The sequence below is a fragment of the Equus caballus genome, chromosome 6 (genome assembly GCF_041296265.1).
Source record: "Equus caballus isolate H_3958 breed thoroughbred chromosome 6, TB-T2T, whole genome shotgun sequence".
Lineage (NCBI taxonomy): Eukaryota > Metazoa > Chordata > Mammalia > Perissodactyla > Equidae > Equus > Equus caballus.
Genome location: NC_091689.1, coordinates 23,744,963 through 23,771,919, shown reverse-complemented (window position 1 = coordinate 23,771,919; position 26,957 = coordinate 23,744,963). Strand labels below are relative to the sequence as shown.

The 26,957-nt window shown below is 54.3% G+C and overlaps 2 protein-coding genes across 4 annotated transcripts in view; one reads left to right on the top strand and one right to left on the bottom strand.

Annotated features, from left to right (window-relative positions):
- RAB17 (RAB17, member RAS oncogene family) overlaps positions 1–14,953 on the top strand; it is a 36,716-nt gene extending 21,763 nt beyond the window's left edge. For all 3 annotated transcript variants that reach the window (XM_023642653.2, XM_070269571.1, XM_005610741.4), the window contains exons 3-6: positions 5,315–5,466; positions 6,571–6,696; positions 12,748–12,841; positions 13,091–14,953. In XM_023642653.2, the coding sequence (XP_023498421.1) occupies positions 5,315–5,466; positions 6,571–6,696; positions 12,748–12,841; positions 13,091–13,203 (485 nt within the window). In that variant the 3' untranslated portion in view covers positions 13,204–14,953. The remainder of the gene's footprint in view (positions 1–5,314; positions 5,467–6,570; positions 6,697–12,747; positions 12,842–13,090) is intronic.
- Positions 14,954–18,894: 3,941 nt separating this feature from the next.
- On the bottom strand, positions 18,895–19,680 carry PRLH (prolactin releasing hormone). Its single transcript, NM_001433590.1, is given in 2 exon segments — positions 18,895–19,052; positions 19,581–19,680. Coding segments are annotated over 2 exon segments (258 nt in total).
- Between the last annotated feature and the right edge of the window lie 7,277 nt (positions 19,681–26,957).

Below are 26,957 nucleotides of genomic sequence, written 5' to 3'. Positions count from 1 at the left end.
GGCTTATCATCTCTCCAAACCTGCTCCACAGGCTGGCTCTGCCTCTGCCCTGGGGCTGGTGCCTTTTCCCCTCTCTGGTGGCTGGGACTGGGAAGGGAGGGTATGGTGGCAAAGGCAACCGATTACATTAGATGTGGCCCCAGGCCTCAGGCTGAGGGCAGCAATTCTTCTTTGTTCCATCAGCCACAGCCCTTGCGGCCAGCACTGATGTACCCAGTGCCTACTGTGTGTGCCGGCAACTGTGCTGAGCGTTGGGGACGCAGAGGGGATGAGCCCTCCTCTGCTTCTAGGAGCTGAATCCCCTGTGGGAGGGACGGCCTCCGCCGCTTACATCCCAGGGTCTACACCCCACGCTTACCTGGGACATGATTACAACCTTTGGAGTGGGTATTCTTAGCATCATTACAGAAATAAGTAAAAAAATAATATTACTTATTTCACTTATTATAAAGTCGACACAAAATAACCAATAGCCAGTCTATAGATAAGAGAAATACGTGGAGTTTACTATGAGCCAGAGTGAGGATTATAACCTGGGAAGGACTTAGAAAGCGTTCCGGAGAAGCATGGGTTTCAGTGCAGTCTTATATCTTTTTAGAACAAAGAACATACATTAAACACACTCAGGACACATTTTTGTCAAAGTTTCAACAAGGTGTTTAGTTGCAAATTTAGGTCAACTTGACCATGATGTCAGGCAAGGGAGTAATCTGGGTGTTACCAATAGGATGTGGGAGGGAAAGCATGCCTTCTTACCTTGAGAGGGTGACTCCTTACTTTAGTGGTTAAGCAGGTGTACAGCGTATGTTTGATGGGCCATAAGTTCAAGCCAAATCAGTTTTGAGCCCGAATAGCTACCCATATACCTTACTATGTGAAAATCTCTTGTCAATGACATGATATTTATTAGTATTATGTTATTTTATTAATTATTTTTCTATTGCAATTATTATGTTTTTTATAAAAGTGGATATTTCCGCTTTTCTGATGAGGAAATGGAACATGATCATTCCTTTAATTTATGTGAAGGCAGTCTGTGTTGTCCAAAACCCCTCTGAAGGCAGACACTTCTGTTTCTTTGTTTCACGTACGCCCTTGGCTTTATCAAGAGAACACGCTCTTGTTCACTGTGGGGGTGAGCGGGGGAGCAAGGCCTCCGCGTGGGATGGGGGTGTGCACCTCCTCCTCGTGGGGGAGCTGGGAAACAGAGGAGGCTGTGTGTGCAAGCACCCGGCCTGCAGGAAACTCTCAGTAAATATGAGCCAACGAATGGAGGACAGAGGCCACGGGCAAGTGGCTTCTTCTCTCATCTCGATGTTTTTATCTCTGAAATGGGATGGGACCACTTTCCTACGGTGGGCCCTCCTGGAAGACTGACTTGAGGGCATCTTGAGCTGTGCATTACTGCAGGGGAGGAAGACATTTCCTCTACCCTCTGGGTCCTTCTGGCTGGGCTACACATTTAACTGACATGAGACAGAATAACAGGAGAAAATTAAACAAAGCTTTGTAACATGTATACATGGGAGACACTCAGGAAAGCTGAGTAACTTGCCAAAATGGCAGAGGTTCTCATCTTAAATATCATCTTCAGCTAAAGACAAAGGAGGACATTGGGGGTGGGGAGTCAGTTATGGGAGATGACCAGAAAAAGCACAGTAAACAAGAGTCAGGTTATCATGCAGATTTAAGTCCTTGCCTTCCACATTGATAAGAGTTTCTAGAGACAAGGTCATCTCCCTCTTCCTGGTACAGAGAGGGTGATATCTTTATAGATGGAGATTTCCCCTACAAATGTAAATGTCTCTTACTAAGGGTAACTTCTACTTGGTTTTCAGAGCTTCTCTCCTGCCTGCAGTTTCTTTAAAGTAACCAGCCCAAAATAATCCTCAAGCCAAAGAGGCACATCTTGGGGTGGCGTGTGACAATTTAACGTCGTCACAGTCCTTGTGTGTTGCCCCCCTTCTGCCAACAACCGCCCCACACACCTGAGGGCTGGGGTGGGATGGGGCCTGGTATGTCCATGTGGTGCCACCTCGGGGCAGGCCAGATTCAAGATACTCCAGCCTTCAGGAGGACGATAGATCCCTGGGCTCCCTCCAGAGGGTCTGGATCTGTTGGTGAGCGTGTGGGGTGGCCCCGCAGTGGAGAGTTACATTAGCACTGGGCACGGACCCGGACAGTGTTCCAGCCATCCCCAGGCAAGACCCCGTCCATGTGGAGGAAGCCGGATCTGGAGCCCTAACTGTGACAGACGGACTCACGAACCAGAAGCAGAGCCAGAGTGAGCATCCCAGGTGGGCACAGCCTCCTGGGGGCTTGGCCTGCTGGGAGGAGACCAGAAAAACCCTGCAACTCCCACCACTCCCAGCCACCATGGCTTCCAGTCCTGCCACAGGAGGGGACCTGGCAGGGTAGGTGGGCAGCTCCAAAGAGTGACCACTGTGGGCAGGGGACTTGGACCACCAAGAGCCCTGAAGGCCCCTGGGCTCCCACAGACCCCACATCCTTGAATCCCAACTGGCTACAAGACAGGACTTCTGGCCCATTTCCCTGTGCCCGCACTTTGTTGGTGACATCTTTTGGAGGGACAGTGACATCTAGTGCTCATGTGCATATTTACTAGCAGAAGCCAAAACGAATCCTGGACCCACTGGGCCTGGCGTGGGAAGGAAAAGGCACTGTCACAGTCAGCCTGGCCACATCTCACGTCCCTTCGAAACTGAACTTTGCTGAGGCCCCAAGAAGAAGTTATCCGTTTCGTATTCCCTTCAACCAGCGATCGGCTTATAACTTTTACAGAAAAGACGAATCCTACAAAGAGGGCCTAAATGAGCAGAATCAGCAGTTTCTCTAACTTAAAAGGTAAAAAAGCAAAACCACTTTTATCATGTTAACCTTGAGTAGAGACACTTTTTAATTTGGGGCAATAAAACAGAAGCTGGAGAGCAGCCCCAGTTAATTCTTACGTCATTCATTGCCCACTAGGGGTTTATTCAGCTCTCCAAGTGGGAAGCACTCCAGCTGCCAGAAGCCCCCGGAGAGAGAACAGAGCTGAGCTCTCCGTAGTTCAGAGGCTGGAACGAGGGCAGGAAGTGTCCCCCCGTCACTGGGGCACCTGTGCTGAGGTCTGCGATGGGATCAGGAAAGGAAGGAGGCCTGCTTTGTGTCGTGATGGGGGCCACTCTATAAAATGGAGGCCAGGTGGTCCCAGTTCAGACGATAGTCCGATAAAATTGTGCCCATGTGTTATCTCCAACAGCGTATTCTAGAAATGTGAAAAATTCCTGGTTCTTGGCCTGATCCGGCCCCCACACCCCACCTTGTTGCCAATATGATTTCAGGCAAAATCTCCAAGTCTGTCTGGATTTCTTGGAAGTTTGGTTTTTGACCGATTTTTGGCATTAGCTGGGAAGATGTCAAAACATGGTCTGTGGCGTCCTGAAGAAGGAAGATAACAAATGTGGGCTCTTTTTCCGGGTTGGAGCCAAGGAGTCCATGGGGCCGGGGGTGGAAGATTGCTTCGGAGACCCTTCCAGGGCCACCTGAGGGTCTCGTGTTTCTCTCTGAGAAGGACAAGTTTCTGCCATCTGTAAATATGCGGTCACTCGCGTCTCGTCAGTGCTTGAGCTGAGAACCCTGCACTCCTTGGACATTTGGGGGGATTTTACATCCATTTAAAGTCAACCACCAGCCACCATTTTCAAAGTGGAAAAGGAAAACATCAGAAGCTAAGATTGCTAAATGGAGGAGGCAAACCTGAGTTTTACGTCCATGTGTCACCTGGCAGTGACAATTTCTAGGATCCAGCCGAGACCAAACTCAGAAACGTGACTCGACAGGATGGAAAACAGACAGAGGATGTGGACAACAGGTTGATGTTCCTGGACGGTGAGTCAGGAGAGCAGAGAGAGGGCGGCAGAGGGACAGAAGCCTCATGTCCCAGACTCCGTGCTTCCTCTTTTCTAATGGGTTTGACAACCGCCCCGGGAAGAGAGCACCACTGGCTCCGGGTAAAGAGGAGGAAACTGAGATGTAGCAGGTTTAAGCAAGCGGACAAAGTTCACGCAGCTGATGGACCTTTGTCCAACACCCGTGCACGGCCTTCAAACTCACGTCATCGTCAGTCCTGATGCAGCACCTGTTACGTGAAGTGGCTTATGTTCCATCCTGACAGTGGCCCCATGTGAGCCAGGAGCCATCAGTCCTCCTGTTGAGATAAAGACTGCAGCTTTGTGTGACCGAGTGTCAGAGTCTGTTCCAGCCGCCGTGACAAAACACCACTGACTGGATGCCTTGAACAACAGAGACTTATTCTCACCATTCTGAGGCTGGAAGTGCAAAACCAAGATGCTGGCAAGGGAGGTTTCCCTCTGAGGCTTCTTCTCTTGGCTTGTGGGTAGCTGCCATCACGCTGTGTACTCACCTGTCTTCTTCTTTGTGCTTGCAAAGAGAGGGGGCGGGGGGGGGGGGGTAGGTGAGAGAGACAGAGACACAGACAGAGAAAGAGAGAGAGAGAAAGAGGAAGTCTGTGTCTTTTCTTATAAGGGCACTGACCTCATCTTGAAGACCCCACCCTCGACCTCATCTACTCTAATCATCTCCCAAAGGCCTCACCTCCTCATACCACCACTTTGGGGGTTAGGATCTCAACGTACGAGTTTTGGGGGGAAGTTGACCTGACTTCAAGTTCATGGACATGTAGGAAAATGCAGATGTGCAGGCGGAGAACCCCAGTGGGGCCTTCTGTTTAGGAGCCATCCCAGCCTAGATTCTCATGAGAGAGAATCATGGTCTTGCCTGCTCTGTGCTAAAAACGGCAGCCCAGCCCCATCCCTTCTTCTCCCACTGTAGTGGGTTGAATCGTGTCCCCCAGAAGATGTATCTGCATCCTAACGCCAGGGCCTGTGAATGTAGGCTGATTTGGAAATAGGGTCTTTAGAGGTGTAATTAGTTAAGGATATTGAGATGAGGTCATCCTGGATTTTGAGTGGGCCCCGAATCCGACCACTGGTGTCCTTATAAGAACAGGAGAGAATGCAGAGACACAGAGGGGAAGGCCACATGAAGACAGAGGCAGAGATGGCAGTGATGCGTCTAGAAGCCCAGGAACATCCACGGGTGTTCCGCTGGACAGGAAGCCACCACCTTCCAGGGAGGTCTTTTCTCAGCCTCCCTGACCATGGGCGACAGGAAGCCTGTGGCTGGCGGTCCCTCTGAGCAGTTGGCTGAGCCCAGGGCTCGTGCTGGCCCAGGCTGAGCGGTGGACAAAGGCCCCAGCCTCTGGGTGAAGCTCTGTCCGGCTCTGTTTCAGGTGCGTTCTTCACAAAGGTGGTGGATCTGGGTGCTGCGTCTCTGAAGTTGGAGATCTGGGACACGGCCGGCCAGGAGAAATACCACAGCGTCTGCCACCTCTACTTCAGGGGAGCCAATGCTGCGCTTTTGGTGTATGACATCACCAGGAAGGTGAGGCTTGCCGCGGGCATGTCCCCACCCTCCTCCGCAAGCCGTCTGCCCTGCGTCCTCCCAGGCGCAGGGACGCTGTCATCTGAAGGTGTCAGGGGACTGGTCTGTGCTGGTGCTTATGGTAAACCCCCAACAAGCAGTAGAGAACACTGCAGTGAAAGTTGGTCACTTCCTCCAGGAAGCCCTCCCTGACAACCCCTCCTTCTCCTGCATGGTGGGGTTTGGGTTCCTCTGTGGTCCTCCCAGAACATCCCACACAGAGTACCACTATCAGTTGCTCACGATTCCTTGAGTGCGGCTGAGTTGGTGAGAGGGTGTCACAGACAAGGGGCAGACGTGGCCCCTGGCTGCACGTCCCTACACAGAGCATCATCCAGGCAGATGGTAAACACAAGTGAGCAGATACTTGGAGCAGGAGAAGGGAAGGGTGGGGTTCTGTGGGAGTTGATGGGAGGGGTACCAAACCCAGCTGGGGGTACATTGTGGAAGGGCTTCCTACAGGAAGGTTCTGGCTAAGACATGGGGGAAAAGCAGGGATTAGCACTATTAGGGCAGGGGGGCAGGTCAGCAGGAGGAGAAGAGAGTTCTGGTAGGAAAGCAGAGCGTGGTGGAATTAGGGAGGGTGGGTGAAATGTGCGCAGCCACTGCGGCACTGAAAGCAGACCAGCCTGGTGAGCTTTGCTGCAGGGAGGGGAGAAGGGCCACGGGGGGCCGGGTAGGAGCCCCCGATACCTGGTCTGCAGGGTGCTGCAGCTAGGGGCATGGTTTGGGGTGATAGCCACTCCCCCAAACTCTCCTGCACAGAGGGATCCTTGAGGGCATCCAGGAGTGGAGGTCTGACTGGAGCATCCCACAGCCTCTGCCTCCCGGGCCCTGTCAGTGGGAAAAGAGGTGCCACGAGGCCCAGGCCACCCGAAGCAGGAAAAAGATCCGGCTGCGCCTCCTCAGGGGAGCAGAGCAGCCTGTGGGGGTCTGTCGTATGGTCAATGGGGTCTTGAGACATTTTACACAGTGTGGCATTGACACCTGCTCTTTCTTCCCTCTGGGAGAGCTGGTGAGACCGCCCAAGTGTTTTGTCTGGCCTGATGTTTTTTTCTTTCTTAGGATTCCTTCGACATGGTTCAGCAGTGGCTGAAGGACCTGGAGAAGGAGTTCCACCCAGGAGAGATTGTGGTGATGCTGGTCGGCAACAAGACGGACCTCGGCGAGGAGCGGGAGGTGACGTTTGAGGTAGGACTGGAGACTGGTCATGTGTCCCCCCAGAGGAGAAGGGAGTGACCCCAAAACACACACATCCACTTGCACGCACACCCATGCACACACACCACACAGATGAACACATCACACCCACCCATACACATATGCACACACACACAGCCACATACCCACACATCTGCGTGTATGCATGCACACCCACACAACCTGCCTACATATGTGTGTGCATGCATGCACCACACACATACTCATGCTCACACACACCCATACCCATACACACACAGTCACACACCCACACACGTGTGTACATGCACCCCCCACACACACGCATTGACAGACACTCCCACGCACTTCCCATGTTAGTTTCCCTTTTGGCCAAAGATTTCTGGTTGTTCCTGGAAGGGTCGGACCCGGAGATGGTCGCTGTCCAGGGTGGGGAGAGCTGTGAGCAGCAGGCAGGCTGCCCTCCTGCGAGCTGGCCGAGGGGGGACCAGCCTGGTGTCACGCAGGGAATGGGCAGGTGCCCTGGCCAGGTCCCGGGGGTCACGAGGAAACCAGGATCCCTCCATCCCACTTCAAGAAATGTGAGTTTTTGGATCTTTTTCTTTGTGTTCAGTGAATTATTGAAGAAGGGGCAAAAGAATAAATCCAAATTTCTATGCTAGGAACTGAGCAAGGGATTAAAAAATGAAAAAAGTTGCAGTTCTGTAAAATGACCAATGGAAGACTAAGTGCAATGGAGAGATGTGTGCACAGTCTGTGCAATCCCAGAGATCTAGTGGGGTGTGTGTGTGTAGGAGTGTGTGCATAGGAAGTGTGCGTGTATAGATGGTGTTTACATGTGTATAGGAGGGTGTGCAGATGTGTGAGTGTGTGTAGAGGAGGTGTGTGTGTAAGAGAGTGTAGGAGGTGTGTGTATAAGAGAGTGTAGGAGGTGTGTGTATAAGAGAGTGTGTATGTAGGAGGTGTGTGTGTGTGTGTAGGGGTGTGTGTATAAGAGTGTGTAGGAGGTGTGTGTGTGTGTAGGAGGTGTGTGTGTAGGAGGTGTGTGTGTAAGAGAGTGTAGGAGGTGTGTGTGTGTGTGTGTATAAGAGTGTGTAGGAGGTGTGTGTGTGTGTGTAGGAGGTGTGTGTATAAGAGAGTGTGTAAGAGGTGTGTGTGTGTGGGAGGTGTGTGTATAAGAGAGTGTGTAGGAGGTATGTGTGTGTGTGTAGGAGGTGTGTGTGTAGGAGGTGTGTGTGTGTGTGTAGAGGAGGTGTGTGTATAAGAGTGTGTAGGAGGTGTGTGTGTGTGTAGAGGAGGTGTGTGTATAAGAGAGTGTAGGAGGTGTGTGTGTGTGTGTAGAGGAGGTGTGTGTATAAGAGAGTGTGTATGTAGGAGGTATGTGTGTCTGTGTGTGTATAGGTGATATGTGTGTGTGTGGGGGGTGTGTGCCTAGGAGGGTGTGTAAGGGTGTGTGTGTGTGTGTAGGTGTATGTATATGGGAGTGTGTGTGTGTATATTGGAGGTGTGTGTATAGGAGAGTGTGTGTTTATAGGTGTGTGTGTAGGGGTGGTGTTTGTGTGTGTATGGGAGGGTGTGTAGGAGTGTGTGTATATAGGTGGTGTGTGTGTAAGGGGTGTGTGTGTGTGTGTAGGGGTGTGTGTGTGTGTGTAGGGGTGTGTGTGTGTGTAGGGTGTGTGTGGAGAAGGTGTGTGTATAAGAGTGTGTAGAAGGTGTGCATGCGTAGGAGGTGTGTGTGTGTAGGAGGTGTGTGTATAAGAGTGTGTAGGAGGTGTGTGTGTAGGAGGGGTGTGTGTGTGTAGGAGGTGTGTGTATAAGAGTGTGTAGGAGGTGTGTGTGTAGGAGGGGTGTGTGTGTGTGGGAGGTGTGTGTATAAGAGAGTGTAGGAGGTGTGTGTGTGTAGGAGGTGTGTGTATAAGAGTGTGTAGGAGGTGTGTGTGTAGGAGGGGTGTGTGTGTGTAGGAGGTGTGTGTATAAGAGAGTGTAGGAGGTGTCTGTGTCTGTGTGTGTATAGGTGATATGTGTGTGTGTGTGTGGGGTGTGTGCCTAGGAGGGTGTGTAAGGGTGTGTGTGTGTGTGTAGGTGTATGTATATGGGAGTGTGTGTGTGTATATTGGAGGTGTGTGTATAAGAGAGTGTGTGTTTATAGGTGTGTGTGTAGGGGTGGTGTTTGTGTGTGTATGGGAGGGTGTGTAGGAGTGTGTGTATATAGGTGGTGTGTGTGTAAGGGGTGTGTGTGTGTGTAGGGTGTGTGTGTGTAGGGTGTGTGTGGAGAAGGTGTGTGTATAAGAGTGTGTAGAAGGTGTGCATGCGTAGGAGGTGTGTGTATAAGAGAGTGTAGGAGGTGTGTGTGTGTAGGAGGTGTGTGTATAAGAGAGTGTGTAAGAGGTGTGTGTGTGTGCGGGAGGTGTGTGTATAAGAGTGTGTAGGAGGTGTGTGTGTGTGTGTAGGAGGTGTGTGTATAAGAGTGTGTAGGAGGTGTGTGTGTGTTTGTATAGGGGTGTGTGTATAAGAGAGTGTGTAAGAGGTGTGTGTGTGTGCGGGAGGTGTGTGTATAAGAGAGTGTAGGAGGTGTGTGTGTGTGTGTAGGAGGTGTGTGTATAAGAGTGTGTAGGAGGGTGTGTGTAGGAGGTGTGTGTGTGTAGGAGGTGTGTGTGTGTAGGAGGTGTGTGTGTGCGTAGGAGGTGTGTGTATAAGAGAGTGTAGGAGGTGTGTGTGTGGGGGGGAGGTGTGTGTATAAGAGTGTGTAGGAGGTGTGTGTGTGTGTAGGAGGTGTGTGGGTGGATTTAGGAAAGACTTTAGGAGGGGACAAAGGAAGGAAGGGCAGGAGAGGGACAGGCAGGTGGGCTGCAGGGCGGGCTCCCGGGAGGAGGGGGAGAAGGCCGTGTGAGAGGCTTTGGGCTCAGAGGCAGAGATCCTGGCATGTGGGGTTACGGAAAGGGGGGCTCTGGAGGCAACAGCCGTCCCTGGAGGGTTTGGGGAGCTGGGGGTGGGAGTGATGGGTGATCTAGAACGAGCACTGGAGGCAAGGTAAGGGTGAGCAGGGAGACAGGGGCCTGGGCAGGCTGCCCAGCTCAGGGGGCACGAGGGGCCTTGGGCAGCGGCAACCCCTGCCTCTGCTGTCCCGGCACCCCGCCCTGGGCCGAGCCTGCCTGCCTGCAGAAGTGACACCCTGTGGCTTGGACCACATGGAAGGCCACCCTGGGGTCTGAGCTGTAGACCCCGTGGGCCCCAGGCCACCACCCTGGCCTCTTCATCCTGCGCTCCCACTCAGCACGGCCAGGGCCTGGGTGGTCAGGGGGACAACGTGCTGCCGCCACCAGCATCCCAGCCCCAGGGAGAATCGCACAGGGGGTCTTGGCTGGGGAAGAGGTGAGGCTGACCTGCAGCCAGGCATTTCTCAAATTAATTTTTGGCACTTCTTTTTAAAATAATTTCAGAATTACAGGAAATATTGCAAAAACAGTACAAAAAGTTCCCGTATGCCCTTCTCCCCGCTTTCCCAAGTGTTACCCTCTTATGTAAGCACAGGACAAGGATCAAAGCAGGAAACGAACACTCACTGGCCATCAAGAGAGATCCCTCAAGCCAGCTCCGATGACCTTTTATGTCCTTTCTACCCGCCCCCGTCATTCTTTGAGCTCTTCCTTCCTCGCTGGCTCACCAAGCTGGTCCAGGCTCATCTTGTACTTTTCTCTGCCCCCGCCCTGGAATCAGTCATTTTCTCAAGGAGCCCTGATTCCCGTTATTGGGGAATGAATCTACAAGCCCAGATCTGAGCGCTGGATATGCTCATTCCACAGAAGGGAGGTGACCATGAGCCCCGTCCTGGGGGACCTCAAGGAGACAAACTGGTAGGGGGAGGACTGAGGGCCTGCAGTTTAGGGAGTAGAGGCCCATGGGACCTGAGAACTTTTAAAGTGACCCCACCTGGAATCCCCAAGCTAGTGGGGCAAAGGGCATATTTGGGTTTCATTCACGTGACTCAGATATATGCTACTTGAAGTCTCCAGGTCTCTGAGCTGTACCAGGTCCCTTTGTCTTTCAAAATACAAATAGTAATGTCCACATCTCACAGAGGACGGGAAGCCCAGGGGCTCCCCTGGGGACTTGCAGGTCCTTGGGTCTCCCAGCCCCCTTTACTCCATATCCAGCATCGCCTAATTCCCCGTCTCACTCAACTTTGCCTCTGTGGCTGTCGTCATCTCTCCTTCTTAGGCCAACCCAACAGGCCACCAGCTACTTGATTCCACCAGCAACTCAGCAGCAAAATTGTATAGACCAAACAGTGTTTCTCTACCTGGAGGGGTGCCCTGGGGTGACATTGTAGCCCAGCCCAGCAAACAAAATAGAAAATGAGACCACTCTGTGTTGGCCCTTTCCTCCACTTGACCTTCTCCCTGGGGCCCCAGCCTCCCCAGACTCTGGGTTCTCTCCCCTTTTTTGCTGCCAACGTCCTCCCTGGCCTGCCCTTCCCCCACCCTCCCACCCTGCCCACCCACCTCCCTGTGTCTCCCTCCTACAGAGCAGCTCAGCTCTCCGTCTCCCACCCAAAGCTGCCACCTTGCAGCCCTGCCCCCGAGGTGCCACCCGTGCCAGGTCTGCAGCTCTCAGCGCTCTTTGGCAGTTTGTCCTTCCCTGGAAGTGTCCAATTCTTCAGCAGGTCTCCCTTCCCGCTCAGGAACCAGGAGGGACCTCCATGCGGGTTTTCCCTTCGCTCCTCTGAGTTAGGTCACACCCTCCCTGTGGGTGGATGCTGCATCCCCAGTTGTCGGTTGGTCTGTCTTCAATAGCATCTTCCCTGCCTGCCACCTTTAAGACGAGGGCCATGTAAGCAGCTGCAGAAAAGTGTCGGGTGGGGACGTCCCAGGGACACACCAGGGGCTGATGCAAGAGGAAGAGCTGACGCAGGGCCCAGGTGGAGGGCGCCTCCCCCAGGGGAGAGAGGGACCCACTTCCTTGGGGGGGATGCAGAAGACAGAGAAGTGGGATGAAGATTTCAGAGGAACTTGGGGGGAGGGCAGAGGGAACCCAGGGAGGCAGCATCAGTGTGGGTCCTTGAGGTGTGCTGGGGAGCCCACGGTGGAGCCATCATTGGAAATGGCGGCCAGTGGGAGGAGGCGGGGGTTTGCAGACTAGGTGAGCACGGAGCCGTGGCCGAGGGCTGCCGCAGGTCGCTGGGTGTGGGGATGGGAGGAGCAGTGGGGGATGGGAAGTAGGGGAGAGGGGAGTGTGGAAGCTCAATGGGAGGAGCGGGGCTTGGTGGGTGGGCGAGGGGGGAGGGGACACCTTTTGTTGAGGCCGTGGGCGTGGCCAGGTGTCATGCAGGATGGGAGCATCGCTCCTCCTTCTTGGGGAGTCTGGGAGGCTCAGGGGAGCTGCCTGCAGGGGAGGCCCCCAGGTCCTCATTCACCCCTGAGTCGTGGGCGCCACCTTGGCTTTTCTGTGGCTCCTTCTCCCCTTCGCCTCACATGGCAGCCCTGGTGTTTTCACACTCACCCTTGCTCTGTGACAGCCGTCACTCCACGAAGGCCTCACCTGTGTGGGAAGGGAGGAGACCCCAGGGAGGGTCCTGGTGGATGCCCCTAGGGGCCTCTCCGACCCTTCCCTCCAGGTTTCCTCGGCTCTGGCTTGGTTTCTTTGCTCGAGTGGCAGAGCCCACAGTTGCCTGAGACTCATGGGGGAGGGAGCCAAGGACACTGGCCTTCTCAGACTCCTCTGGGAGAGGAGGCCCCTTGAGGCGGAGCTGGGCTCCAGAAGAGCCCCTTCCAGCCAGCACTCCCTGTCCACCCCCTCCTCCCTGGTCCTGGAGGCCAAGAAGCAGAAGTTGAGGACCTAGGTTCTCCACAGGCTGCGGCTGTTTCTCGAGTCTTACTGTCAGCAAACAGCTGGTCAATTAGGTCTCCACAAAGCTGGAAACAAAACAGCACCCCCAAAGCTCAAATGGGAGCGTGAGGCACGAGTGGCTACTGGACACTTGAAGAGAAAGAAAAAAACGAAGGCGCCGCAGTGTTCGTAGGAAACTTTGCAAATCACGTGGGATTTCGTGGCTGTTTCCTTCAGGAGGGGAAGGAGTTTGCAGAGAGCAAGAGGCTGCTGTTCATGGAAACATCGGCCAGGCTGAACCACCAGGTGACCGAGGTCTTCAGCGCAGTCGGTGAGTGACAGGCCCCCAGGGGAGCCGGGGTGGGGGCCCACCACTGGACCTGCTCCATCGGGTCTTCTTTTCCGGGTCCTGGGACCCAACAGAACGTCTCTAGGGGCTGGAAGGGGGACAGGGGAGTCAAGGGCCTGTGTTTCACGGCTCTGGGTAAATTTTTGGCAATCGGGTCCCTGGGACTGCCTGGTGTGTGCTGGGCAGTGGGGGGACTTCCCTCCGCAAACGACCCTCCTTCTGTGATCACAGCCCGAGAGCTGCTGCAGAGAGAAGAGAGGAAGGAGGGCCAGACCCAGCGGAGAGATGCTCGGCTGGCTCTGAACGAGAGGCCCGCGGGACAGGCCAAGTGCTGTGCGCGCTAGGAGCAGCCACTGCAGGAGGGGCTGTGGGCAGGACGCCCCCAGGTCCAGCCCCGGCTGGTCCTCAGGGTGAGCCGCTGCCTGCTCCGTGTTGACGGTGGCACTAATTTTCATTCACCCTTGATGCTGCCTTGTTCCTGAGTCCTAGAGGTGACCTGAAGCGGGTATCCCGGAGAGCAGCCACTTCCCAAAGCTGACAGGAGTCATTCAGGAGAGGATCCCGTGCCACACGGCTCCCAGAGGATGTCAGCCCCGTCTCCCCAGACACCCACATACTGATTGATTCCTGGATACTCGGGCCACGTGGGCCTGCCGCTGCCTGGATTGCTGTCCCCTCAGCTGCCTGGCCATCAGTTACAGAGGAATGAAATGGGTTAGAAGGGAGACAAGGAGCAGAAAGATACTTGGATCACTGTCGTGGATCACTGTGGTGGCTGGACAGTCACCTTACACCTGCTGTTGGGCAGGGGCTGCCTGGTGGCCGGGCCCACCTGCTCCTGGGAGGTGGGAGAGGAGGGAGCAGGCCCAGATGGAGGCAGCAGTGTCTGGAAGAAATGGAGCAGCCGTGGGGGGCTGGGTCCATCTCCTCCGGATCTCAGTGAGTGGCCCCCAGGAATGACAGCATCTGCCAACGAGCAGCCAGGGGCCCTCTTCTGGCTGTAAATTTGATGACCCGATGCTTGTGCCCAGTGAGCGTGAGGATTCAGACTTTTGACCTGAGGTATAAGTGGTACTCTCTATGCGTTTTTCTCCAAAAGTTAAACCGCTTTCTGTAATCTGGTCTTTGGTGAGTTGGCAAGGTGGGGTTTGTTATGGCGCATATTCTAGGGGGACTCATGGTGAGTAAGTCAGGATGTAGGCCCATGTGGCAGGCTGTGACTACACTGGGCATGGGCCATCTCTCTGCTGGTGACACGTCATGTATTCACCTCATTGCTGTGGCCTTTACAGAGGCCCAGATGGTCACTCTGGAAGGTGAGCCCTAGTGGCAAGGTGAAGGTATTTCAAAGGCTATTTTTGGGGGGTTAGTGTTGATTTTCATCCTTGCTTCTGGGACTCTGATAAGCAGATCTGAAATTTTAAATCATAAGACACTTTTATCCATCTGAAAAGGGCGGCTCCAGGACATTGACTATAAGGATGGACAGAAGGACAAATGCATAGCATCCTTTTCCCTTGACTCTGAACTTCCTGACAGACCAAAAGGGTGCTCCAGCGTTCCGAGGGGCTCCTTCCGTCTTCTCCTCCAGGCTTGCTCTCTGCTTTTGTTCAACCTACATGGGAACATCATCCCAGCCCCTGGGCCTGGAACTTGGGTGCAGCTCAGCCGACGAGGAGCCCTGGCAGGGTATGGACCAGGGCATGGACACCAGGCATTGGCCAGGATCCATCTCAGTGAGGTCACGTCAGCATGGCCTGTCCCCACCCAAGGTCACAGCTCCCCTCGAGGAGGCCTCCCCTTCCAGGATCTGGCCGTGGCTCCCTCCCTCGTGTCAGTCCTGGAGCTGCCATGCTCTAACCACACCTTGGCAGGCGTTATCCTCGCTGGGGGGAGTTGGGTCCCTGGCAGATCCAGCTTCTGTTCCGGGAAGATGGAAACAGCCCATGTGTCCCACGGATCCAGACTTTCCTGATGCTTCTCTTGAAAGAAACTTCTCCTGTGATCTTTCTAAACAAAAGCAGATTTCACAAGCCTCTTCCCTGTGATGATCTTCGAGAAAAGCTAAAGGATAAATAAAAATAGCTGCCGAGACAGCCTGCTCCCTTGATGTCACTCACACTTTTTCTTAGACAATGTCGTAGGTGAAACCTGGCAGCTTGTGGCTGCGTGTGTTGCACTTTCTGAATGCAGTGAAGTTGGACGGTTTTCCATATGATTATTCCCTCGTAGATGAAGTATGTGAGGTGTGAGTCCCTGGTGTGCCAGGCTGCATCCTCAGGGCTGCGGACCCCTCTGCACCAACCAGGAGAGATGGACCCACCTTGGAGGCGGCGGGAGGCCCAGGCTGCTCTGGCCACTAGATGGCGCTCCAGCCTCGTGTAAGGCAAACCCAGCACTCCCAGGTCCTGCAAATGTTAGTTCTGCAAAAGGCAAGGCTTTCAGAGGTATTTCTGATGAGTGGGTGGATGAAATAGGAAGTGGGAAATAACGATGATGTTCGCAGGATGTCTGTATCTCTTTGCCTATTTCCCTCCTGTCTTGTCAAGCTGGTATCACTGTGCTAGAATTTATTATTAAACCATATCCTCGGATGCATTCCAAGGCATCCTTTCACGGCGCCCCAGACTGGACGGGGTGCGATGTGGTCCCGCAGCCAGGGTTCCCTATTGCCCGGGATGTGATGGCCCCTTCCCCTCTTCTCCTCTCCCACGAAGCAGGTGAGGCTCAACCCTGCATTGGAATCACCTGGGAGCTTCTGCAAGCACCATCTCCGCGCCCAGAGAGGGTCTGATTAAATCTGTCTGCAGTCCGGCTCGGGCCCTGGGAGTTTTGAGCCCCCCTAGGTGAACCTAATATTCAGGCCAGGCGGAGAACCGCCGAGGGCAGAGGTTCTGTCTGTCCTTCTGAGGGATGCCCCGTGCATGGTACAGTGTCTTGTCCATGCCAGGTGCTCACCCAAGCAAGAGGATACAATTTTTTTCCCCCCAGAGATCTAAAATGGCAGGCTTTTGTAGAAACAGCCCCCACCATAACCGACAGATGTTTATGGAAGGCTATCTCTGTGACAGAGCTTCACCCCCCTTATCTCAGCCCCTTCCGGGAACATGTGGTGGGGGGGTGGGGGCAGGGGGCGTGGAGCACGCAGAGAGATGAGCGATGGGCTGGCAGGCACGTGGCAGATACTCTTCAGGATAAAGGGTTCCTGGACTGCGCTGGCCCCGGGTCCTGGGGGAGGCCAGTCTGGGAGCCCACAGTCCTGCCCACTGCCTGGGAAGCTGCTCTGGCCCTTCTCAGCCTGAATGTGGACCTGAGTCCTATCCTGAGCTGGTGTGTGTGTGTGTGTGTGCTTGTGTGTGTGCACATAGTGGAGGCAGGAGGCACGGAGCCATTGATAAGCGGCATCTCAGGGTAACCCTGCTGACCTGCCTGTGACTGAGAGCTTTCCCATTCTTCTGTTTCAGTTGAACGTGTTCCCTCCGGCTCCCCTGGAAGAGACCCCTTTGCCCAGAGGGGCTGACTCAGAGACCCATTCTTCTTTTAAAATTTGTTCCCTTCTTGGGGCTTCCACTGGCCAAATTTAAAACAATTTGAGTATCCAAAATTATTTGTAAGATGTTAGACAAAAAGAAAATAAAAGAGGAAAGAAAAAGAAAGGAGAGAAATATCTCCTTTGGAAGAATCCGGCTAATAAATGCAGAATTAGAGAATCAGCGTTGCGTGACAATGCAACAATGTAACATTCGCTCCTGTAACAATCTGCTCAGTAACCATCGCTCCCAGCAAGGCTCTTCAGTGGGGGCTTACACCACTGGTTGAGAGCTCTTTCGGAATCAGGCTCTTGCCTCGGGGCTGGGGCATCTGCAGATGGCATGGTTAAAACCCCTCACAATGGAGAGATCCTCCTCAACCACGTGGTCAGATGCGGTGTCTGTCAGAGAGAGACTGGGGGACCCACTACCAGATATGATGTCCTAGGAGGGACACAGCGTTTGTGTGCACAGTGAGCAACCGAATCCAGTGAAGGCCCCAGATCTACCCCTCAGGTTACAGGAAATACGAGGACAGAACAGGTGATCGCACCATGGGGCAACAATCGACAAATCGCATGTGTGGATCATTCTAAAAGATAACGTGGCTGAGTGGTTAAGTTCGAGGCTTGCGGGCTCCACTTCGGGGGCCCAGGGATTTCGCCAGTTTGGATCCTGGTTATGGACCCAGCACCGCTCATCAAGCCATGCTGGGGTGGCATCCCACATAGCACAACTAGAAGGAATTTCAACTAGAATATACAACTAGGTACTGGGGGGCTCTTGGGAGAAGAAGAAAAAAAAGAAGAAGATTGGCAACAGATGTTAGCTCAGGGCCAATCTTTAAAAAAAAAAAAAGACAACATGTCTGGGATTTCGTAAAAGTCAGTGTTGCCACAAAATAAGATCAGGGACCAAAGAGAAAGAATTAACTGCAGCTGTGAATTTAGATTGGCGCCTGGTTTAAAAAAAAAAAGACACAACTGAGACTTTCTTGCTGTATTGAGGATTTTTGAATATGGACTAAAAACTAGATGATGTGAGGGAATTATTACAGTTTTTAGGCATGATGATGATTTTGTGGGTATGTAGGAGACTGTCCTGATTTTGTTGGTGAGTATTTGGGTTGTTTCCAGCTTTTTGGCTATTGTGAATTGTGAGGCTATGAACATTCCTGTGCAAGTCTTTGTCTGAACTCCCGTTCTCGGTGCTGTGGGCTACACACCCAGGAGTGGGTGGACCATATAGTTGCTTGATGTTTACCTTTTTGAAAAACCGCCAAACTCCTTTCCTGGCCTGTGGGCTCTTCCAGGCCTGGCCTGGCACCTGCCTGGCCTTGGAGCAGGCCTGGCCCCTCTCCTGTTCCCACAGGCTCATTCCACCCCGGGGAGGTGCTGACAGTGGCAAGGGCTCTCTCCTGGGAGGAGACTGGCCCTCTACCCTCCCCTGACCTCCTTGTGGCTGGGGAGGTGGGGGAGCCCTGTGTGCACCTCATCTGGGTGGTCTGGGTGGGCTCTGCCTACCCTCACTGGCCGGTGAGCTGCGGACGCTCCTTCCTTGGGGTCCTTTGGGCCCGCTCTGGGTCCTGGCCACCAGGCCTCCTGAGCGTGGTTGGACAGCAGGAGTCCTGCGCTCACAGTGGGCTTCTGAGACCCTGCAAGCAGGGTGCAGGCAGAGGCCCTAGCTTCGAATCTGGATATCACTGGTTAAACCTGTGCCCCCCGCGCTGGACTGAGAGAGGGCCTTGGGGAAGCGGGTTTACACCCCACGCTGGCCGGTGAGCAGGTGCTGCGCCCACCCGAGCTCAGAAACTTTATGTCCCAGGGTGTTCAGATGAGGAAACTGAGGCTCAGAAAAGTAAGGGCTGGGCTCAGTTGCCCCGTTAGTGGTGGTGTGTCCCCTGACACCACAGCAATTACACCTGAGGCAGGACACAGAGACATTCCCATGCAGTTAGAATCAGGGGCGAGAGGGACGCGATGTGGGGTGGAAGCCATCCAGATTCAGGTCTTCTTGCTGTGGATTGGAGACAAACAACCCACGGTTCTTTTTCTCTCCTAGAACCAACAAGGGAGGCAGAAGGACTGGGGCTGAGAGAGGGGCTGGTCAGACCGAGGGGCAGTGCTGCCCTCCTCTGGGGGCTTCCCGCAGGACACAGGGTGATGCGCAGCATCCCTGGCCTCGTTCAGTGTGCAACCTGGGTGACCATTCAAGACAGCTTGGGTGGAGGGCGCTACAGGCTGCAGGTGACCAGGGACGGTCCCAGTTCCCTTACTCAGTGCTACGTAAGTCACGGCAAGTCATGGATCCCGTGGGCTGCTGGGCTCTGAGTGTCCTTCCAAGCTCACATCCCACGAGGGCAAAGCACCTCCTGCTTTGTCACCACACAGACGCATCTAAACAAGACCAGCTGCTTTTATTAGGATGGAAGGGAAAGTAGCCCGTGGAGGAGAGAGTGGATGGAGGGGGGAAGGATGCTGGAGTTTTCTTCCATGAGCTGGGCTGTCACTCATCCTGGGAGGATTCAGCGCCTCCTTCCAAGAGGAGGCAGACCTGCCGGTGCCTGAGGCTTGGCTGCAGCCCCAGGGCTGCTCCCCTCCTGCCGAAGCGGCCCACTGGTCGGATTCTGCGGCCCATGTACCAGGCAGGATCGATGTCAGGGGCTGGAAAGGAAAGAGCAAGAACAGTGTATAGATATGCCCTCCCTGGCGTGTGCGCCGTGTGCTCCCGCAGGCTGCAGGGTCCAGCACACACGCTCAGCTCACTGCTTCCCCATCACCCAGGCCGTGCTGGGACCCACCTGCAAAGCAGGGGACATACAGAGGGTTTGATGGGGCCATCTGTGGGTGATGGGCTGGCTTTGGGAAACAGGAATTCGAACTCACTCCAGGACCAACTCGCCCCACCCTCCCCACCCTGGTTCCCGTGGGGAAAGCCAGTTCGTTCTGCCAGGCCGCCCTGGTGGAGAGAAGTGAACCCTTCACCTGTGTGCTGGGCAGGGGCACTGGGGAGCAGGTGACAGGGCCACTCAGGGGAGAGGCCTGGTGAACAGGAGGCCAACCACCCAGAGCTGGGGCACTTAGCGAGACGGTGGCCCAGGTTTGGAGGAGGTCACGTTCCACCCATGGCACCTGGGACTGGAGGGGCGGAGGAGGGAGAGGGAGGCTGATGTCCGGGGTCTGGACACTCACTGCGGATCTCCATGGAGTGCTGGTGGGCTCGGCTCGCAGCCCCCTGAAGGGCCAGGCCCAGCAGCAGCAGGCACAGGAGCCAGGCTCGCGTTGCCTTCATCCCCCTGGCTCCTTGCGGATGCCCTGCTGGAGGTGGGGTTCCACACGGAGGGCGCGGCCTGGGGCAGAGGGGCAGGAGCAACGTGAAGCCCACGTGAGGGTGTGTACTCACAAAGCTGGGAGCCTTGGAGAATGCGAACACTGTGTGGGAGTGTATGTGCACGTGTGCATGAGTGTGAGCATCACACGTGAGTATATGTGTGTATGTGTGTGCACTGTGTACGAGAGGGTATATGTGTGCATGCGTGTGTGTGTGCACCTGTGTGCATGAGAGAGCGTGTGTGTATGTATGACAGTGTGTGAGTGTACGAGATGTGTGGGTACGTGTATGTGCACTTGTGTATGTTGAGTGTGTGTGCATGTGGTTACATGCTTGTGCATGTGCATTGTGTGTTTGTGTGCATGTGTATGTGTGTGTGCATGCAGCCACACTCCAGTGTGCATTCCTGTGCTCTGTGTTGGGGTGGAAATGAGCAAGGAAGTAAAAAGCTAGGTTTTTGCAGGATCCCCCGGCCTCCCTGGGACCCCGTGCTCTCCTCCATGTGGCGAGAATTAAATGAGGCGACCGTGTACAGCTCAGCCTCTGGTGGGCTCAGACATCAGAAGGGACCTGGGAGGCATATGAGCTATGGATGTAGAGAGGTGGGCTGTCTTGGAACAGCCTCAGGCTGCCTGGCTGTCTATGTTAGGGAACCAGGAGGTGTGGGAGGCCTCTATACTGCTGTGTGTGCTGCACACCCAGACAGGAAGGGCAGAGACGAGCAGGTTTGAGGGGAGCTGGCCCTGAGGAGCCCAGGGTTGCTGCAGAGGTGAAGGGGGTGCCTTGCCAGGGAGCTGGGGGTGCCGAAACCCCCATGGGCTGGGACCCTGGTGCAGGGTTCTTTCCCTCACTCTGCCCAGGGCCTGCTGATTTCCAGTTTCATCCTGCCCCCATGCCCGCACTGGAGGACATCAGCTGACAGCCAGGCATTGTAGACGGGTCAGCATTCTCCAACCTTACCAAGAGCACTCGCTCTCCCTATGACCCCCAGATCTGATCTGCCGGGTCTTCAAGATAAACCTGGAACATGTGGGACCTGCTCTCACACAGCAGGACAACCTCACTACAGATGGTGTGGGGAGAGGGGGCTGTGGGCAACAGAGGTACCCAGGACATCCACTTTTCACCTGGCCAGAGTGAGGTGCTAATGTGCCCAAACAGCATCCATCTGGCAGAGCCGGCAACTCCTCCCGCAGGCGCCCCCACCTCATGGGGCTGGCTGCCCCCGCAGGTGCCCTGACCTGTGGCACTTCAGGAGCCCTCTCTGGGTTTCAGGGTTTCAGGGAGGACCACTCTGCCTACCTTGACTTTCCAGCCTGTCTCTGAGCCCCACGGAAAGTGCTCTCCATCTGAGGAGTTTAAAATGCCTACCCCTCTCCCTTCTGGGGACTTGTTGGGGTGTCACACAAGGGGTGAGGTGGGGGACCCCGACTTGGAGGAAATGGAGGTGCCACCACGAAAGCAGAGTAATGAAGAGATGCATCCAAATGGGCAGAGACCCCTCGCTGGGCGGAGGGCGTCTTAGGAGAACGTTAGTGGCGCCTGGCTCCTGATCCCCAAGGACCTGCTGCCCCACGAGTTGGAGGTTTTTGCTGTCTGCCCGGTGGGATCCCTGGTCTGCATTCCCAGTGGAGTTGCAGAGTAGCCTTCGCCATGGACGTGCTTGAGCATCGGGGCCCTGGGCTGGCCGGGCACAAACCCTGGGGTGGCTGCCCCTGCCTGTCCTGCCCAGAGCTGGCCCTGGCTGCTGGAGAGCAGGCACGACCTTAGGAGAAGCCCGCCGCATGCCCCACGCCCCACGCCGAGAGAGAGAGAAGATTTACAGAGAAGGAGGGCAGAGGAACAGACTCCCACGCCCTGCAGCGCCTGCCTCGAGGGCTACTCACCGCGATTCCCCACGAGGGTGGCGAGCACGCTGTGCAGTGGCCGCAGCGGTGACCCAGAAGGGAGCCAGCTCACCTCCTTTTATAGATGGAGGAGCAAGCAGCCCGCCTCCCGGATGCCCCCTCATCCCTCACCTCGCCCGCCTCCCTCGCAGGAGACAATCATTGTCTTTTTTCTCTTCTTTTTTTAAAAAACTCTCATCAGTGGCGTAATTTTTCCCTTGCTGGGTTATATAATTTCATTTGGACCGAGTGGCTTTAAAACACATTAGCCTGCCTTCTTCACGCTGGCCTTTGGGAGGACTGCAAAGTCAGGCGCCACCGGTCCACGGAGCATGGAGCTGCCAGTGCCGAAAGGGGTCCCTGAGGCCGCTGCTCCCCACTCCTCCTGTAAATCGGGTTTCCAGTGGAAGGAAGTCACCCCAACTGTTCCATCTCTTCGTGATGCTTCTCAGACCCTGCTCCATCCTCCACCTGGCTTTCCATCGTTGCATCCTTTATGCAAACCACTTTCCACTTTTGTCCTGTTTCTACAACTTAAAAAATATTTTTTCTAGGCTTTGACAGTCTTCATAATTAATGTTCAAGATAAAAAAGTGTATTATCATAAAACAAATGCGTGTACTTTTACTATAAAATAAACAATAAACAAGTTTGTTTTATGATAAAAGCCATTTATACAATACATTTGGACAGAGTTTAGTGCATACAGAAAAGAAGGAAAAAAAGCATGTGTAATGCCAAAAAAGCCAATCATTTTTCACACGTGACATATTTGCTTCTAGTGGGTTCCCCATGTATTTTCTGGGTAGAGTCATCATATTTACACACTTTGAATCTCTTTCTTCTCATTTAACCGTCGTGGCCTCAAGCTGTTAAAAAATTTGTTTATTTGTGCCATTTTAACCAATTACACAATATTCTCCCATTTAACCCGGACCTAAGACTCTAAGTCATTCTGAATAATTAGGGGTTATATTCAAGTGCCTCTGAGCATAATCTTACAGAACCTGTCCTGGGAGAAGAGAGTTTGTGGGTTGCTCCCCACCGATGGGAGCAGAGGGGCAACTCGGCGTTTCATGTGCCTCCGTCAGACTTCTAGAAGCTTCGAGCAGTACCTCCCCTTCAGTGGATCGATCACACACGCTTCTCCCTTCTCCTGCAGCTGCCGGTTCCTGGTGATGAAGTTTCGTGGCCGAGGGCTCCCTGGGGGGAGGGGGGTGCTGATGAAGGGGGAGTGTAAGAGCATGGGGGATGGCGGCCGGGTGCCGGGCTCTCACTGGGCTGCAGGCGAGGGTCGCTGGGGAGCTTGCAACATTCCTAGTGCCTGGGGCCCCCTTGGGTGGGTGGATTCCATCAGGATTCCTGGGGGCAGCTCAGGGTCAGGGCTGGTCGAAAGCTCCCAGGTGGTCCTTACGAACAGTGGTGATGGTGATGGACATCTGCTGTCACGAGGTGTGCTCCTGTGTTGGAGGCGGGTCCTCTGGGCGGTCCTCAGGGATGTGTGCCTAGTACCACGGCTGCCTGGGGCAACAGAAACCATGGGACTGCGGGAGCTGGAGGCAGCCTCCTGGGACTCACTGTTGGAGCATGCGTGTGCTCACTTGCGTGTGTGCACATGTGCATGTGTGTGTGTGTGTGTGTGTGTGTAGGAGGGATAGCGAATCCCCCCCTTTCAGCAAAGTATCTTCAGCACAGCGTGGTGTTGGTGCCTTGCCACTTTGGGGACCCAATGATGGGGGGATGTAGCAGTCAGGGTGGGAGGTGGCACAGGCATTGTGGAATCACTCATCCCCTCCACCCACCCAGTGTAGAAGCTGAGACCTCAGTGCTGCCAAGAGAAGGAAAATAATGCCCCCTCGCCCCTCCACCCCCAATAGCGTCTGGCAGCGCCCATTGGAGGATCGTGCTTAAAGATCACTTGGTTCCAGCCAGCCTGCTGAATGCCGAGCGCTGGGTATCAGACACCAAGCTCATGCAAATTCTATTCCACCTCTGGGGATGGGTTATTGGGCCTCCAGTAATACCGGTTCTTCCACACAGTGCTGCTGGGAAGCGAAAGTCCCTGGAACTCACTGAATTACGGCTTGATATAAAATTGCGGTGGAACTGCGACACTCTAACCTGTGGTGGGCTTGAGGCCTCATGAGTCCCGGGAGAGACAAGGTGGGAAACTGTGCTCTCCCCAGCAACCCGAGGGGAGCTGGGCGTCCTCGGAGATCTGGGTGCTGGACCGTAATCTGTCGGACGCTAGAATATCTGAGCAGAGCCACCTGTGCTGCCCACTCAAAGCTCGATTCTAACCATGAAGGATCTTTGAGGGATCTGTGCATCCAGCTCCTCATAAAGCTTTCTCTCTTTTCCCTGATGAAGACAGTTGGAGGATAAACCTTAGGAGAAATGTTTTAACTCCTGTCTCTGATATCCACCTGGAGGCATAATAAAACCATTGACTTATTTATTTTTTTCCCCAGATTAGCCCTAAGGTAACATCTGCTGCCAATCCTTTTCGTTTTTTTCCTTATCGCTTCTCTTGCTCTTTGGTTGGAACAGGTGTTCAGCTTGGTGTGTGCGAAAGTCGTTGGTCCCTGACCTGCCTGCATTCAGCGCCCAGTAAAGATGTCTCTGGAATGGCCATCTGCTGGAAAAAGGAACTCCAGGGAGCAGGCCTGGTCACTTAGTGGTTAAGTTCTCACGCTCTGCTTCAGCGACCCCGGAGTACATGGGTTCAGATCCCCCTTGCGGACCTATGCACTGCCCGTCAAGCCATGCTGTGCCAGCATCCCACATACAAAATAGAGAAAGATTGGCCCAGATGTTAGCTCTAGGGCAGTCTTCTTCACACACACACAAAAGGAAAAGAATTCTTCAAATAATGGAATTTATAAATAATATTGGGAATGATAAGAAAAACTTCCCTCTGATGCCATGGGGAGCAAGAAACACAGCTGTCAGTGTGGGTTCCTGTGTCTCCTGAAGACGCAGGGGGTCCTGTCTCCCAGTGACAATCCCAGTTGGGATTCGAACCTTAGTTTTGGGTGAGAGATTGGAGAGCAACTCAGGGCGTGTCCTACTCAGCAAGGGCAGGAAACGCCTGTGGGGTCAGCCCTGGGGACGCAGGCTTGACTCTTGTCTCTGTTGCCTGTGTGATTCCAAAGGACGCGGCCCCCCCAACCCAGGGGAGTGCAGCCTCGGGGCTCTGTCTGTGAGCTCCCAGCATCACCCGTGGAAAAGCCAGTGGTGAGTGGGTGGTTTGACAGCGCTTTGAAATTATAACTGCTACAGCCACAGTGAGCATCCCTCACTCTGCCTGGTGAACACGGTCCTCCTCATGCCTTAGGCTGTCCATGGGCCATTGCCTCTCTGAGACGGTCACTCGTGCTCGAGACCCGGATGCTCTCTTGCTCCTCCTCTGGGACACTCATATCCCAATCATGGATTGCGTGGCTGTTATTTGTCAGCACGTCTGCCATCTCTTGGAAGATAGGGAGAGAGCTGGGCCACCACCAGATGCTTGAGCCTTATCTGTGTCTGGAACACAGCAGGCGCTTGGGGATGCCCATCCACATGGGCCCTGGGCAGAGGCCCCTCTGGTGGCCAGAACAGTCGGCGTGAGCAGGGGCCCAAGGGGTGCCCGGAACACGCCACCTAACCTTTCCCTTCCTCCCAGTCATTCTTGGTCCTTTGCATATAAATGTTTACATGTGTGAGCAGATACATCATTCAAATTCTAATTTTTATATTATCTTAGTTGTTTTTCCATTTCTTTGTTCAATAGCATCCACGAACATGGCAAAAAGCGTCGTCTGGTCCACTCCTGCCTAAACCCCTGTAGCTTATAACAGGAGCTGAAAAGACACGGACCCAGCTGCCCTGAGACACAGCCTGAGGGTCATCGTGAAGAATTCCTGAGGCCACGCCAAGGCTCGTGAGAAGCAAGCTGCAGTCAAGTAGCAATGTCCGCTCAGGAGAGGGCACGGGGAGTAGCATTGGCAGTTTACTGGACATACCTCATATGGCATAAAAAAATACTGTCTTTGGAATTCCTACAGCTCTGAATTTGAATTCTGGCTTCATGCATACTTGGATGGGCAAGTCATGTGACTTTTTGAAATTTCCATTTTTTCATGCGTAAGACAAGCTGAGGACGCCTACCTCGCAGGGCTGTCGTGTGAATTAGTGATAAGGATGCCTTTACTGGCTTGGGGTCCAAATATGGTCACTTCTCTAGTTTTTCCAATGAAACTCTTCTGTGCCCACCAGTCTGGATCATTCGGGAGGCTTCCCACATCCCAGAAAAACCAAGAGCCCTGGGGCTCGCTCAGTCTAAAACAGTCACTCCTGCTTCCCAGGGTCAGGTGGGAGGGAAGTGCACGGCCGTGGCTGCGGCCACTGGATGTCCCTGCTGAAAACCAGCAGTCTCATGGCTGCATGTCCATTGCTGGGGTGGTGCCCTGGCTGCTGCGGACCCCACAGTGCAGCTGCCTCATGCTCAGGCTCCCAAATGACTGCTCAGTGAGGTCACACGCACAGCTGCTGTTCCTGAAGCCTTTCCACTGTGTCCAGGCAGGCTGGGCCCTGGGCGTCCAGTCATGGCCCCTCACTGCACTGGCACCAGTCTGCGCCTCCCCCATTGCCCTCCCTCAACTGGCAGCACTGGAGGTTCATCTGCACAGAGTGGGTGCTCTGGCCTTGAGTGGGGCAGTGAGCGCCAAGTCTCCTGCTACTGGGCAAAGTCAGACAAGCAACCCGAGAGAGCTCTCCATGAAGGTGGGGGCCGGGAGGACAAGAGGCGGCATGACAGTGCCCCTGGGATGGGCCAGGAAGGGAGGCTCCCCTGGCACTCAGGAGGGAAGCGTGTGCCCGGGGCCAGGCTGCAGAGGGAATCCCGGGCTCTCTGCAGAGGCTGGAGGAGCAGGGCGTGCACCCGAGAGCAGGGGGTGCCCGTCATCCTTGCTCCATATTCTCTTTTAGAGTCTTGGATGGGGGGTTCCACTGATCGATTTCTGTTAACAAATGTAACAGATTTCCTAATTTAATTATAGTGAGTTGAATGTTGGCTCCCCAAATCCTACATCCATGTCCCAACTCCTGGAACCCGTGAATGGGACCTCATTTGGGAAAACGGTGTTTGCACATGTAACTAAGCTAAGGATCTGAAGAGGAGGAGATTCTCCTGGATAATCCAGACGGGTCCTAAGTCCAATGACGAGTGTCCTCATAAGAGAAAGGCAGAGGGACACTTGAGACAGACAAAGAGGCTAAGACGCAGAGAAGAGAAGGCCGTGAAGACGGGGCAGAGATGGGAGGGATGCAGCCAAGGAAGGCTGGGGACACCCGAAACCGGAAGAGGTG